Here is a 14,549-nt window from a genome sequence, read left to right on the forward strand (position 1 = left end):
GCATCTGGATTAGGTATAAAATGGTAATATTATGATGATGAACGCTTGAGAGCTCCATCTGCATATAAATAGAACTAATCAGAAATGCAAATTGCAATCTCCAGAAATGTGTAAAAGCTGCAGATAGCTGCGCTTTTGTGCGGATAAGGGAAGGTCAACACGTGTACCGTGGCGCCGATTCCTCTGAAAGACCCATTTGGAAAATACAAATTATCTGTCAGTCTGCACCCAGGCTGGGCTGGGCTCCCCACCGTTTGCCCTTCTGAACGTAGATCAGCTCCACGCTTGGGAGAGGAGCACGCTTCGTGGGCAGAGCTTGAGTGAACACAGAGCAGAAAACACAGCGGCGCCTCTAAGTCACCTCGAAGGCTTCTCGGAGGGGACGTCCCCAGTGAGCTGGAAGTTAGGGGTGAAGAATAAGGCGCGTGGAAAACGAGACACTTTCAGAGAGAAATCACTACCGTCCTGAGTGGGTATAATACGGAAACATGTCTTCTGGGGAGCCCCGAAACACTAAAGAAAGTATACTTGAAAAGGGAATTTCAGTGTGTACTGTCCTAAATTGTACCTGTGTTCCTCTCCCAGAAAAATGAACGTTTCAGGAAAAATTGTCGTGCAGGCGGTCGGCCCTTGCTCCACGCTCTCGTCATTTCTCACAAGTGTGACCTTGCAGAAACATCCTCTCCTTGTGTCCCCCCGCCCCCAGCCTCGTTGCTCTTCCTCTTCTTTTAGAAAAGGAAACATATTTCATAATCAGGCTTTCTCAAATTCGGAGAGAAACCGCATACCAATGAGTTTCCCTCCCAAGACGGGTCAAGAGCGCCATCTGCTGTCCTACCTGGGGATCTTAAAGAGCATTTTCACAGGATGCATTTCAAAGAGGGGAGGGTCTCCGTCGCCCAGCTCAATGGCTGTGATGCCCAAGGACCAGACGTCACAGCGAGCGTCATAGGACGAGTCATACTGCTGCTCGCAGGCGATGACCTATGGGACAAACACAAGACACAGAACATCAGCCCACCAGCACCCTAGATACCTTGAAATCCTTTGGACTCTACCCCCCTCCCCGCCCCTTTTTTTATTCCACTGACTGAATGGTGGCAATGTTTGTATTCTAGACCTTGTTTGTGTATAACTGATTCACCGTCTGGCACGTTTACTGCCTTTTTTTTTCTTTTTCCTTTCTTTTTGAACTAGGGTTTCCTTATGTCACTGAGGTTGGCCTCAAATACATAAGACATGCCTCTGCAGACTCGTTTCTTCCATTCTCCCGCCACAGCCGTGGGTGCAAGGATGGATCTGTTAACTCTTTAAAGTGTGGCAGTTCCATTCAGAATCATGTATTGGGGGCTGGAGAGATGGCTCAGTGATTAAGAGCACTGGCTGTTCTTCCAAAGGTCCTGAGTTCAATTCCCGGCAAACACATGGTAGCTTACAACCATCTATCAGGAGATCTGATGCCCTCTTCTGGCATGCAGGCAGAGTACAGTATAAATAATAAATAAATTAAAATCATGTATTGAACCAGCTCAGTACAAAGAGCAGGACAAGGTGTACGGGGGAGGGATCACTCGTCCCCATACTGCCTGCTAAAAAAAGCTTTAAAGAAAACTTTAAAGAAAAGACTTGGCATGCAAACTGCACCGCCCTACCTGCTGCTATATTCAAACAAACAAAAGTTGCTCTTAAAAATGGCTGAGGCGAGCCGGGTGCGCTGGCTCATGCCTGTAATCCCAGAACTCTGGAAGGCAGAAGCAGACGAATCTCTGTGAGTTTGAGGCTAGCCTAGTCTACAAAGCGAGTCCAGGACAGGACAGCCAAAGCTACACAGAGAAACCGTGTCTCAGAAAAGAATGGCTGGTGTGGAGTCCTCGGAGCGAAAGCCGCTGAGCAGAGGGAGGTCGGCAGACCCTTGTGATTAACGAAAAGTAGGACCCATCCTACTCTGCTTGTTTGCCTTTTACCAACAGCGGCTGTACCTGCCTCAAACCTCAGCAACAGTTTCCGGGTGCCGCTGCGCTTTCTGACCTATCTGGGTGGAAGAGCAGTGGGATCAGAAATGACTTCAGGTTTGTCATTGGGTAGAAGAACGCGAACCCCTTAGAGGATTCGGTTTCCGTCAATGGTCTAAGTCCCGCAGGAAAAAACCCACTCCTGATTGTCGGGCGAGAAAGGGAGAAAGGAGCATGCAGAGCGTGAAGAGGGACCCAGTGCTCTGCTTTGACCTTGATTCTGCCTCTCAGAGCAGGCAGCAAGCTGATGTGGGTGATGGCCAAGAACCACAATGGCCAGCCCAGGCTGGCCAGGCTGCTCCCCTCAGACTGTCATAAAGCCTTTGTTTTTTTACCCCGAATGAGACGAGTACTTGGGAGCAGACAAGGAACAGTTGAGTAGATCCCCTGGCTGCACACTGGGGGCAGAATCAAGAAGAGGACACACAGCCAGTCACAGCACTGCTGTAGGATCCCGATATGAGGGGTGTTGGAGGTTGGCCTGACGTTAATTACTGGCCTCCAAGCTCTTGTCCCTGCTCAGAAGAGCACAGTCTCACCTAAACCATCTCGGCTGTGTAAACCCATCTTTGTTGTGAAAACCGGCCTAAATCCTTATATCTGATTGGTTGATTAAACGGCCTATACCTGGGCAGGACAAAATAAGGTAGGCGTGGCTAAGGTTCCTGGGCCTTGGAAGACAGGGAATCATGGGATGGAGGAAGGAGGATCCCCTGATGGGTTAGCGTGGAGAAATAACCACGTGGGCCAAGAGATAGGACTCCAATAATGGTGTGAAAAGGCCCAGATGAAGAATACAAGCAAGTACCATGGGAATATGTATGGAAGGTAGACCAGATGAGGAGGATTAAGGCGGATGGCATTGGGTGGGGGCCAGGAGATGGATGGTGAGGTTATTGAGACAGTGTAAGTGAAATATCTGCCCGGCCCAAAGTAAATAAGGCAATTATAAAATCTCACAGGTGTCTGTGTCTTATTATTTGTGATAGTGGGTTAAGTAATATCGCTGTGATACTTTTAGAGCCAATAATAAACTTTATATAGCCCGACAGCCATTCTTTTTAAATTACTACAACAGAGGGGCTGAGAAATAACTGGATTTTGAATGTAATTCTGAAGGTTGAACCTATTGGAATTGGGAATGGGCTTAGAAAAAAGACTTGTGGGTAACTCTGAAGTGTTTGGCCTGAGCATATACCAGAGAAGTGGTGTGTGCTTTACTGAGATGGAAAGGACCGAGGAGAAGCAGGTGCAGATCTCAGAGCTTTGAAATCCCAGGTATCAGGGAAGTATCCGACAGGAGATGTTGATATTAGACCCCAAGACCCCCTCCTGGACTTCTGACCTAGACAGTCATGAGAAAAGTACTGTGGTCTGTATGTGGCCCTAATTCATGGTGTTAGGAGATGTGACCTTTGGGGATGTTCAGTCATAAGACTTGACCCCCTTGAATGGATTCATGACAGGACAAGTGCATGAGAATGGCCCTCTCACCTTCCACCATGAGGGGAGTCAGAGGCCCTTACAGAACCCCAGCTCCTTCATGTTCCCAGACCCTAGAACTGTGAGGGAATACACTTGTTCTCTGTAGACTGGCCTGCCTTGGCTATTTATCACAAAACGAAACAGCACAATAATAAACGAATGTGGCACCAAGCAGCAGGGGCGCACACCGATAATCCTGGAGCTTGGGAGGAAGAGGCAGGTGGGTCTCTTGAGTTCCAGGAGAGCCAGGGTTACACAGAGAAACCCTGTCTTAAAAAAAATGGATATTGCTTTGAGTCCCTGGACATTTATATTGTTATAGAGGTTATAGAAAACTAATGTATCTGCTCTCTTCCATACGAGGTCATGGGAAAATATTCTGAGCCTTCTGTCCTCAACCTCCATCCTTGTCCTCACTACCTCTCTCTCTCCCTCTCTCTCTTCTCTCTCTCCTGCTCTCTGAACTAGAGAACATTCTCCTGTGGACCTGCACCACAGGTCTGGCTGCTACCCTTCCATCAGAATAAAATGTCTCCTCACAGACTATGCTGCATGAGTTCAACACATTATATTCAAGATAAAGTTCAGATCACTCCGAATCTGGAACCAGGGGCTATTTTGAGGCCCCTAAAGACCTCACTCTGCTCACCCCAATCAAGTGAGAACCTGCAGCATTTACAAGGAGCCCCAGAGAAGGCTCCTCAACACGTCCCGGGAATGACATTTTTGAAAGTGCAGGACAAACATAATTTTAGACCTATCAATCAGCAGACAGTTTGCCAGTTTATTCATGGCACTCTAATGGGCCTTGTGGGAGGAAGAAAAATGAGCCCTGCCCCCCTCCCAAGCAGGGTCTGGGGCCAGTTGAAATATGAAGTGGGCCTCTAACAGTTAAATGGCAAGCCATGGCAATCACCAACAGCCGCAGACAGTGTGCGCTGGCATGTCTGATAAGGGATGTGGACTTCAAAATCTCAGGATGCTAGAGAAAGGCTACTAATGAGGAAGGTGATGGGAAGGGTCGTCACCCGTAGCCTATGGCTTCCAGGAAGACATTCAACGCTCTCAAAAGGCAATCCCAAAACATACCCTTGTGTGGAACTGGAGACTGCTCACAACTTTCCCGGGGCTGTCACAAAATACTCAGCTTGTCTTTCCAGAGAGACACTGTCTTCATAAACAGAAAAACACCACTCAGCCAATTCCTCTCCCAGAGTACCGCTCATTCTACACCAAAGAAGCGCTCTCAAGGAAGTTTAAAGAAAAATACACTGATAAAAGAATTCCCACGTCATTATTTTGTAGCCATGAGCCCGACAACGTGCTAGGTCCTGCAGAGGGAAAGTCAAATGTGCAGTTAGTCGTCATAAACAGCCCTGAAAGGGGGGTGCTGCTATCTCAACAAGAGTAAACAGCCCTTCTTGTTGCCAGACCTGTGACGGATTTTTAACAACACCTGAACATCAGTGCATCTTGCAAACGGATGTCCTAAAAGTGAAACACCAAAGCATCACTGTGAATAGGAGAAAACATACCATGGTTCTTAGCTCAGCATTCTTGTCTCAGAGTAAAGCTGAGTTAAAGCATGCTGGGACTGTTGGGTCTTTGATTCCCTTGCCCCAGGAGAAGGGACCTCCCACAGGACTTCCCGAGTTGAATCTTTGTGGGAGGCTCTGCTAAGCACAGCCAGTAGCCATGACAAGGCAGGCGCCATCTTGAACTGGCTGACCAACTTCGAGAAGTCATACTTAGAAGTGTGGAGATAGACAGGTTGAGATGGAATTGGCAACAGTCCAGGGCCCCAAAAATGCCATCATCTCACACCCCTCTATATCACCTCCCTGCCTTACAAAGTGACAATCTCTCATAGAGATATGGTGTCTAGGTGAGGGATATGAATGAGTTGTGATGAAGGAATGGAAGAATAGACGTGAGAGAGTTCAATGACAAGCTGAAGGACTTAGAGTTCCCTTCAGTGTGGAGATGAAGGTGGACATCAATGAACAGTGATCCATTGATCCTCGGTAACCAGAAGAATGAAAGTGTCATATACCAGATTAGATAAATCATTTTGCCTGTTCAAAGTGGGTCTGCGTTTACCCCTAATCAGGTGTAAGTGGTCAATAATGTCCTCAAGATCTTTCTTAGTTTTTCTTCTTCAATATGTGGATGGAGCCAAGGACTTGGTCAGTTTTGGGCTCTCCTCCTGAGTTCTGTCCCCAGCACCTGGTTTATTCTTGTAATTATTTTTATTTATATGTATATTCTGGATGTGGGTTTGTGTGTGTGAGTACAGTGCCCATGAAGTCCAGAAAAGGGCATCAGATGCCCTGGGACAGGAGTTACAGGCAGTTGTGAGCGGCCCAGAGTAGGTGCTGGGAACTGAATCTCTGCAAGAGGAGCAATTGCTCTTAACCACTAAGCTTTGTTTCTAGTACCCAGATCTTGGTTGTTTTGTTTTACTGCAAGACCCACTATGCAGTCCAGACTGCCACTGAGCTCGTAATTCAGGAACTCTCTTGACTTATACAATGATAGGATTGAGAAGAGAACCATTTCTACTGTCCCTTCCAGCTCTGACATTCACGAGTCCTAAGTAAGCGGCCTTGGGTAATACTCGAACAGGAGGGGCCTAACATCCCCATGCAAATTAGCTGGAGTGCAGTGTAGGTTATTCTGGGGCAGGCACTTACTTGATGGCTGGAACCTTGAAGGGATTTTATCACTGATGCTTTGTAGAAGAACTTAAAGCTTATGAAAAGATACCAGTAGCTGTGCCAACACCTCCGTTAAGGAAGATGAACTTCAGCTAAAGAGCAATTGTTTGGATGCTGGTTAATGGAGCGTATCCAGGTTCCTACCTCGAAATGCAAACTTGGTGGCACTTAGACTGCACTCTTGCTTAGTTTAGGAAGAGGGAAAACACGGATGCCAGGATTATCAGCAGTATCTATGCATTAGCAGCCTTAGCGCCCAGCACCAATAGCTAGCCTACACATAGGGGGCCTTGAGTTTTCCAAATGTCAGTTGTAATGTCTTTGGCCTCCAAAACTTTTCTTTCAAGGGGAGACTAGGAACGAGCAGGAAGCCTTCACAATGGTTTCGGTCATGGTGTAAAGGCCAGCGGTCCAGAGAGACTGCTGGCTTTAGTCTTCATCATGGGACTCAGTGCCAGGCTGCAGATTCCTTCAGGTTTCCTAACCACCTCTTCCCGCTCCATGGTGGATGAGTGTTCTCCCTCTGCCTTCAGGACTTTCTTGACTCGGTGCCATAGTCACGTAGCCTCTCCACCTTGTCCTTCTCAACATGGTCAGTTGAGTTCTGTTAGACAGCTGATGATTTCCTCTCTTGACAGCTTTGCAGTGGGGGAACACTCTTGGGTCACGGAGATACCAGACTCTGGCTCATAGAGGAAAATGCAGAGCCAGCATCTTCATCTTGGTTTTAGCACCCCTCTATAGGTGACTTTGACAACGTATTTAATCTCTGCTCCTCTTCTTTCCACACAAACTGGCAGCCCATAACTTAAAAGGCCTTCTCCAAAGTACTGTCTAGGAAAATACTAACATTTTCTTTGGCACCAAAAGCTTATCAGTAGGTAGTCAGCCATTGGTGCTGCACTTTTATTTATTTACTCCATTGACATCTCCTGCATTTTGTTAAATGACTACAAGAAGTCATTTTTATAATAAAAATAGCAAGTTCTGCATTTGACCTTTGTCCTGCAAGCACAAATATTAAAGCATTGGCCTGTGTTTTCTTCTTCCAGAATCACCTCCCTTCAGAATTCTTCATCAAGGGACCACTAGGTTAGGGATGGTGTCTTGATTACAAAACCAGATTCCCAAGAGATTGCTCAACGAGGAATGCATGAATTCCCATCTGTACCCATTTCTACTGTGGGCATGGGGCTGGAAGAACTCTTGCTTTCTTGGGGCCAATGGGTCCTGTACAGTGCCCCATGGCTACAAGTTCGTTTCAGTCCAGGCCTCACTGATGAGGCCCCAAAGGTAGGGGGGAGATTTTTAGAAAGACCTGGGCTCTCAGAGTCCTTTTCATGAGGTCCCACTATCTGCTGAGAATACCTGAGCCATGCCAGATGTCCAAAGGCAAGAAACAGTCCACACAGGAGTTCCAGAATCCAGGAACCTAGATTTCCCTAGTAAGATATTTAGCTTAACCCCTTATCAAATAATGTCAAGAGTTGCTGGGCAAAAATCTCTTCAATAATGCCTTCAAGTAAACAGTATTATCCCCTGCTTTACTCTCCTAAAAACTTACCAATATTGGTTGAAATTCAACACGTCTTCTTCAGGTGTTATTTCTTCACTAATATTTCTGAATATCATTAAAGATTTAATTAGGTTTGCTTTCTATATTCTGATTTCTCACCTTGCTAGAATCAATCATGCAGTCCAGAATTATAACCAGAGGTTGAGATTAAATTTTCATTCAAGTACACAGGCACAATGCTGTTATCTCCAGAGCTAAATTCAGCTAAATAGGAGGCAAGGCAAATAGACCTGAAGCTATTACTCCTTGGCTGACCTTGAGTCCCAAAGTAGGGGCAACAGACTGGCAAATAAGATGGGCTGAGAGGCAGAAAGGTAAATAGGATCCTTCATTTTGCTTACACAATCCATGCAGCACAATTGATAAAGGTTATTGATCATAACGCCTTTAAAAATAGAACCTCATCTCTAATCAGAAATTGCAGCAGTAAATATTCCAGCACTAAACATTTTTCATCGGTTTAGCACACAAACATCTCCATGGTTACACGCTGGGATAGTGAGCAAATGAATGAAGTCTCCCTACTAGAATGAAATATAACTCATAGGGAGGATGTGGCAGAAATTTTAGGAATGTTTTTTTGTTTGTTTGGTTGGTTGGTTGGTTGGGGTTTGTTCTGTAGACCAAATGAACTAGAATAGATTTCCTTGTTACCTTTCCACAAAGTTCGAGAATGAAACTCAGTCTATACTTTATGCATTGAGAAATTGCTAGAAATAACTTACAGTGTCCCTTGAATTTCAGAATGGTCCCTAATTTAAGTGTGACATTTGGCAAGTCTTTCTCCAAACTTGTAATATTCAGCCAAAGCCTTCAGAGAGATCACACAGCAAGTTTACAGAACATGAGCTTCCCTTGGCAGCTGGTGAAGAGCGGAGAGGGCTCCACTTTAGGTTCAAGGCCAGCATGCCCTCCATGACCCAGTAGCTACCTCCATGCAGATGGACACAGAAGGACCTTGGAACTCATCAGAAGAGGAAACTGAAGTCTCTAATGGGCAGTTGACTTATCCAAAGCCACACAGTTGGTTCAAACCCCATGTGGGTGCAAAGTTCCGTGGTTCCCAGTACCCCTGGAGTAAAGTGTATTCTGGGGATTCTTATAATATGCTGGACCACCACCAGTGACACTACATTTTCTTGAGTGGAAGTGAAATAACTCTGCCTTTCCTCTGCCAGCTCTGGGCCCTCCTCCAGAGAACAAACTACAGACGGTTTTCTAGTTCAGGACACCCTAAAGCCGGTTAGGTAAGTACCATTATCCTGGGAGAAGAAACAGATTCAGGCCAGTTAAGCAACATGCCCAAGGTCACACAGCGGGCAGGTGAAATTGAAGCATATGCCCACAACAGGAAGACGGTGAGAAAAGGCATGCCTCTCTCCTCCGGGATGCATTTAGAAATCAGGAAGAAAAGCAAATCAGAGGACCGAATGTTTCTGCTGGGTCACACCCATGTCCAGTTCAGCAGCCTCTGGTTTGGGTCCTCACCCAGGCTCCTAGCATCACCGGCAATCATGATGCCCTTGGAAACATCATCCGTCCTAGCAGCATGACTCTACCCGACTTTCTGAGAAAGGTCTGGAAGTCCCCGGGGATAGAGGAGAGTGTCAGTCACCCCAGCCCTGCCTACTTCTGCATCACCTCGCTTGCAAGGCTGCCCCCTCCTGTGGCTTCCCTCTGATAGCTCAGTGATCACCCAGCAAGGAAGCAAGTGCAGAGTTTAGCTTTAGCATGAGTTTCCTTCCACTGATGGACCTCCGGCTCCCAAGACAGGGAACTACCTAGAAGCTGAGACCCTGGCTTCTGGAGAGTTGTTATGACTCTTGATTTCCCTGGGCACTTGCCTCTCCTCCTGAGAACAGGAGGGGAGGGAGAGATGGACAGACATATACCTTGACCCCTCCCACCTGCCCACGGAGAATGGGAGGATAGCCTGGGAGGTTCCAAATGCTAACTGGAGGCTGCTGCTTTGACGCTTTCTACTTAGGAGGGTGGAGAGCTCAGAGGCATCCTTCCTTTTGCTCACTTGTTCTGCACATCTGGACCTGGAGCTTGCAGATGGGGTCCTATGCTTAGAGCCACCAAGGAAGGCGGTGACATCTCAGCACGGGCTGCCTCCCACCTCCACGCTGACACATGACTCAGTGTCTCCTCCCAGCTCCAGCTGAGAGAGAAACCTTCCCTGAAACCTGGGGGCCAGCCATCAATCGTGGAATGTTCACTTCGCCACCCAAGCCTCTTCTGAGAGTAGAAGGAAGGACAGAGAGATTTCTGCTCTGTTTCCCAAATAAGAAAGGAGGAAATAAATGCCAGGGAAACCAGGGAACAGCAAAAGTAATGGAATCTCAGAGATGAACCCTCTGGGGAAGAACCAGAAATCTTGAAGCCTTTCTCTGGCATCTCCAGAGCTCTCGAAGCCTTAATTTCTTCATGGTAATTGTACTGGCACACGGGGTCCTCAAGGATCCTCAGGCTCTGCGTATCTGTGTGTGTGTTTGCACACTGTATGGTACCAGGGCCTCGTGCATGTTTGGCAGGTGCTCCACCAGGGAGTCAAGCATCCCACCACAACCCTCCCAAGATTTCAGCGAGGTCCAAGCGACACAGACCAAAAAAGACATGCCACCAATATCCCTTTACCTTACCAAGACTGGTGAGACTCCACCCCCATTCTCCAAGAAACATAAAAGCCACACATCTGCATCGTAAAAGCAGAAAGGAACTTTTCTCCCTAAAACCTACATGTGTTCTCTGTGAAATTGAAGGGGCTGTGGAAACAGAGACCACCTATGCCAGTCTTGTCTCATACCTGAGCACAACGGTTTTCACTGTGGATGGAAGTTTTAAAGGTTTATGATACAGTAAGCACGTTTTTGTTTTAGCCGAAGGTGTGGGCTATGGCACTGACTCAGACTGTCCACAGCAGCAGACTATTTGCTCCGTGCAGGCTCGGGGGGGGGGGGGCTTTTTGCCAGCTGCAGAGAGTTTAATTCTGAGGACTCAGGAGAGGGAATAAAGACCAGAGCCCAGAGAAAGAAAGGGGGCTCCAAGGAAGAAGAATGCTGGTTCTCCCCTCTGCTGTCCCTGGTTGATGCTGTGTAGTCCTGGCTGTCCTGGAACTCATTCCCTACGGGACCAAGCTGACTCCAAACTCAGGGGTGTGCCTGCCTCTGCCTCTTGAGTGCTGGGATTAAAGGTGTGGTCCACCTTGTGTGGCTTATTGCTGTTTGATTTGTAAAAAGCAGAAATGTACAGTTCTGAAGACAAAAAGCTCAAGATCAAGAGCCATTACTTCTCCCAAGAGTGCCTGGGAGAAGTCAGCTCCTCATGGACAGCATCTTCTTCCTGAATGCTCACATAGCACCACCACTCTGAAGGTAGTCCTGGGCCAGATACTGGCCCCACACTTCCACTTTGCTGTTCTATTTTGTCTTTGGAGGCAGTTTCTTTTCCCTCCTCCTTTTACTTTTTTAAAATTAATTTATTCTCATATTGCATTCTGACTGGAGCTTCCTCTTCCTCCTCTCCTCCCAGTGACCCCCTTCCCCCCTCTCCATCCACTCCTCCTCCATTTCCCTCCAGAAAAGGGCAGGCCTCCCAGGAATATCAACCAATCGTGGCATGTCAGGTCACAGTAAGAGTAGGCACCTCCCCTCCTAGTGAGGCTGGACTGAGGCAACCCAGTAGGAGGACAAGGGTCCCCAAAACAGGCAAAAGTACCAGAAACAGCCCCCCCACTCCTTTCTGTTAGGGGTCCCATAAATTACCAAGCTACACAACTATAGCAACATTTTCCTTCTTATCTTCTCTCATTTTTCTGGTCAAAAGTATTCAGTAAGTTCTGGGCTAAGGCGAATTCACAGAGTGTTGTATGAGGGTCAGAGTTTGGACTCTCAGAGCCCAAGTAAAACTGTGGTGTAGTGGGGAGTGTCTGTATTCCCAGTGCTGGGGGCTAATGAGAGGCAGATCACGGTGGGGGGGGGGGGGTTGGCCTTCAGGAATAGCTGAAACAGCCACCCAGGTTCAATGAAAGACCTGTTGCAAACACTTAAGGTGGAGAGCAATAAAATTGATCTCTGTCCTCCACACACGCACCTGTCAGTATACACACACACACATGCACATTCACTAATCTCCAGCAATCTTCCTACCATCAGCGGCAACATGAGAAAGCTCAAGGTTCTGAGCCTAAAATATATATACTCTTAAGTTTACTTTCCAAACTAAAGCCATATTTTTAAAAAAAAAATGGTAATAATAACTGAGCAACCATTTTTTTAAGCCATGAATGGCAGAGCTCAGATCAACAACAACAATAATAATAATGTACTCTCTTAAAGTACTTCATTTCTCTGCATTCTTCCCTTGGGTTTAATTACCGGGGGTTAGTGATGTGTTGAAATATTACATTTCCTTCACCACACTAGAGCAAGCAAAAAAACAAAGCCTCTTGGATCTGAGCCTGGTAAGATGGAGCCACGTGCCATGAAGAAGAGGCATTTGGGCACCAGGCTGCCCGAGTGGATCCCACAGGGAGACTTTCCCAAACTACTACCTGCTGCATGAATCTAGCACTACAATACCAGGGAGCCACCAGCCAAGGACGCCGGCCACACACACATTGCCTCTGCTGGAGAACTGATGTCACCTCCTGGGACGAGTGTGTGAGGTGCTGGGGATGAGACCCAGAGCCTTGTGTGTGCTAGGCAAGCAAGCACCCTTTGAGCTGCGGCTCCAGTCCAGCAGCTACTTCCTTGTTCAATGCCTGGATAGAACACAAAAGCAGGAGAGAACCGGCTCCACAAAGTTGTCCTCTCACTGCCACGTGTGTGCTGTGACAGGTGCGCCCCACACACACACGCACACACGCACACACACACACACACTAATAATATGAGAATATTTAAAGACCCGTCCACAGCTAAAACCTCTTTGGATGATTGTCACATTCATAAATTATGTTACAGGGAGCTGGGTTCGGATGCCAGCACCCACCACACGAGAAAGCTGGCAGGGTGGCACGTTTAAGCTGAAGCTTAAAACTAAGAGAGCAGGGATGGGCAGATCCCTGGATCTCACTAGCCAGCCACTCCGCCCAAACTGACGTGAGAGACTTTGTCTCCAAAAATAAAGTGGAGGAACAAGCGAGGAAGACCCTCACCAACTCCAAGCTCAGGCCTCCATGAGCACACACACACATGCACAAACATATATGTGTGCACACACGCACACACACACACACACACCACATACAAATGTGTGTGGTGGTGATGGAGACTGTGGAACTAAATATCTCAGTTCCAATTCTAACTGTCCAAGGACAAAGAATGGTATGTCCTGTGACTTATTTACCTCCCCATCGAGACACATTAGGGTAGAAACAGCTCTGCCTTCCTTGGTTTGTCCCCGGATCCTAGCTTAGTTAATACACATAAAAAGCTCTCAGTGGTTCATACGTAGCATGAAGCACTTGTTTGGAAACCAAACTCACTAGCAAGAGCTTAGAGAATACAAATGGTAATAATGGGAAAAAAAAATCTTTCAGAATTGTACTGTTCTGTGGCTTTTTCAACCCTGCAACACAAAATATCTCATTTGTCATTTCTATTTCCGGCAAGGCCAAAGGAAATAGCATTGCCATATCATTTAGCTAGGAATGGCATAATTAATGAAGTCAAGAGTGGCTGCAAAAAAAAGGCTCTCGCTATTTCTGCATTGGTGTAAGATGGTTGTTATGGCAACCGTCCCCGTCAAGGACCCTGGGCAGGGCAGAGAGCATCGTCACAGCACATCTGTTTCTCCACTCTGCTGATTAGCTCTTGTTTTCGACAACAAGCAGACGGAAGTAAAAGGGGGGAAGGGGGCTCAGAAAAAGAAGCAAATGTTTATTTTTTCCATGAGTCTGTTTCCTAAGACAGAAACTGGGGCTGCCTGTGTTGGAGGGATGCCGAGCGTGCTGGGTCCTGGCTGCCCAGGATACTTCTCAGGGGGTATAATTGGAACGTGAAGTCAAGCTGTACATTGCAGGGGGTGGCTTTTAAAATGATGTGTCTCAAACTCCAATATCAGAGCACCCGCATACCATGCTTTTGTGCCTTGTGGGATAATGCTTCACTTCCCGGGCATCTCCCACACCCAGCATTTCCTGTGAACACCCTTAAAACCAAGGGCCTGAGAATTGTTTCCATGCCTTAGTCCGGCCATCTTTAAAATGGGGCTCGCGTTGTCAAACTGCCTGGAAAACCAAACTGCTTCAGCACTTGCTAGGTAATCAGATTGGGACACGGCATCGCCTGCACTTCTCCAGCATCCCTTTTCTCAGTAGTGAGTTGAAAAAAAAAGAATATCCACCGTTGAGATTGAACTGAAATAGATCCTGAAAGGGCACCTATCGGAGTCAGCGTGTGTGAGTGAGGCTCAGTGAGTGAAGGTTTCCTCCCTGTTGTATTCGGGCTTAGCAAGCTCCATATCCCAAAGTGCAACACTCAGCAGGCAGTAGCCACAGAGGGAAGATCTGCCCGTGCTGGCCCAAAGCTCCTTCCTTACCACGGCTTTGCCCTCTGGTTGGTTAAGAGACTGAGGATGTCTGGGCAGAGGCATGGCGTCTCTGTGGCAGAGGGAAACTCAAAGAGTTCTGGGTAGCAGGCACTTACCGCTCAGATGCAAACACGTTAATATTAATAGCTGGCACGGCCAGGCCCCCCCACACCGGCGAAGCATAAGGCGTCATTTCATCACGGTCTCCAGATAAACTCGATG

General features: G+C 47.3%; 1 protein-coding gene across 1 annotated transcript in view; it reads right to left on the bottom strand.

Moving 5' to 3' along the window:
* Positions 1–834: 834 nt before the first annotated feature.
* The window catches only part of LOC132655948 (myosin-IIIb-like), a 44,012-nt gene continuing 30,297 nt past the window's right edge, over positions 835–14,549 (bottom strand). The window contains exon 7 of the mRNA XM_060390483.1: positions 835–984. Coding sequence (XP_060246466.1) covers positions 835–984 — 150 coding nt within the window. The remainder of the gene's footprint in view (positions 985–14,549) is intronic.

Source organism: Meriones unguiculatus, chromosome 8 (assembly GCF_030254825.1).
Source record: "Meriones unguiculatus strain TT.TT164.6M chromosome 8, Bangor_MerUng_6.1, whole genome shotgun sequence".
Taxonomy (NCBI): domain Eukaryota; kingdom Metazoa; phylum Chordata; class Mammalia; order Rodentia; family Muridae; genus Meriones; species Meriones unguiculatus.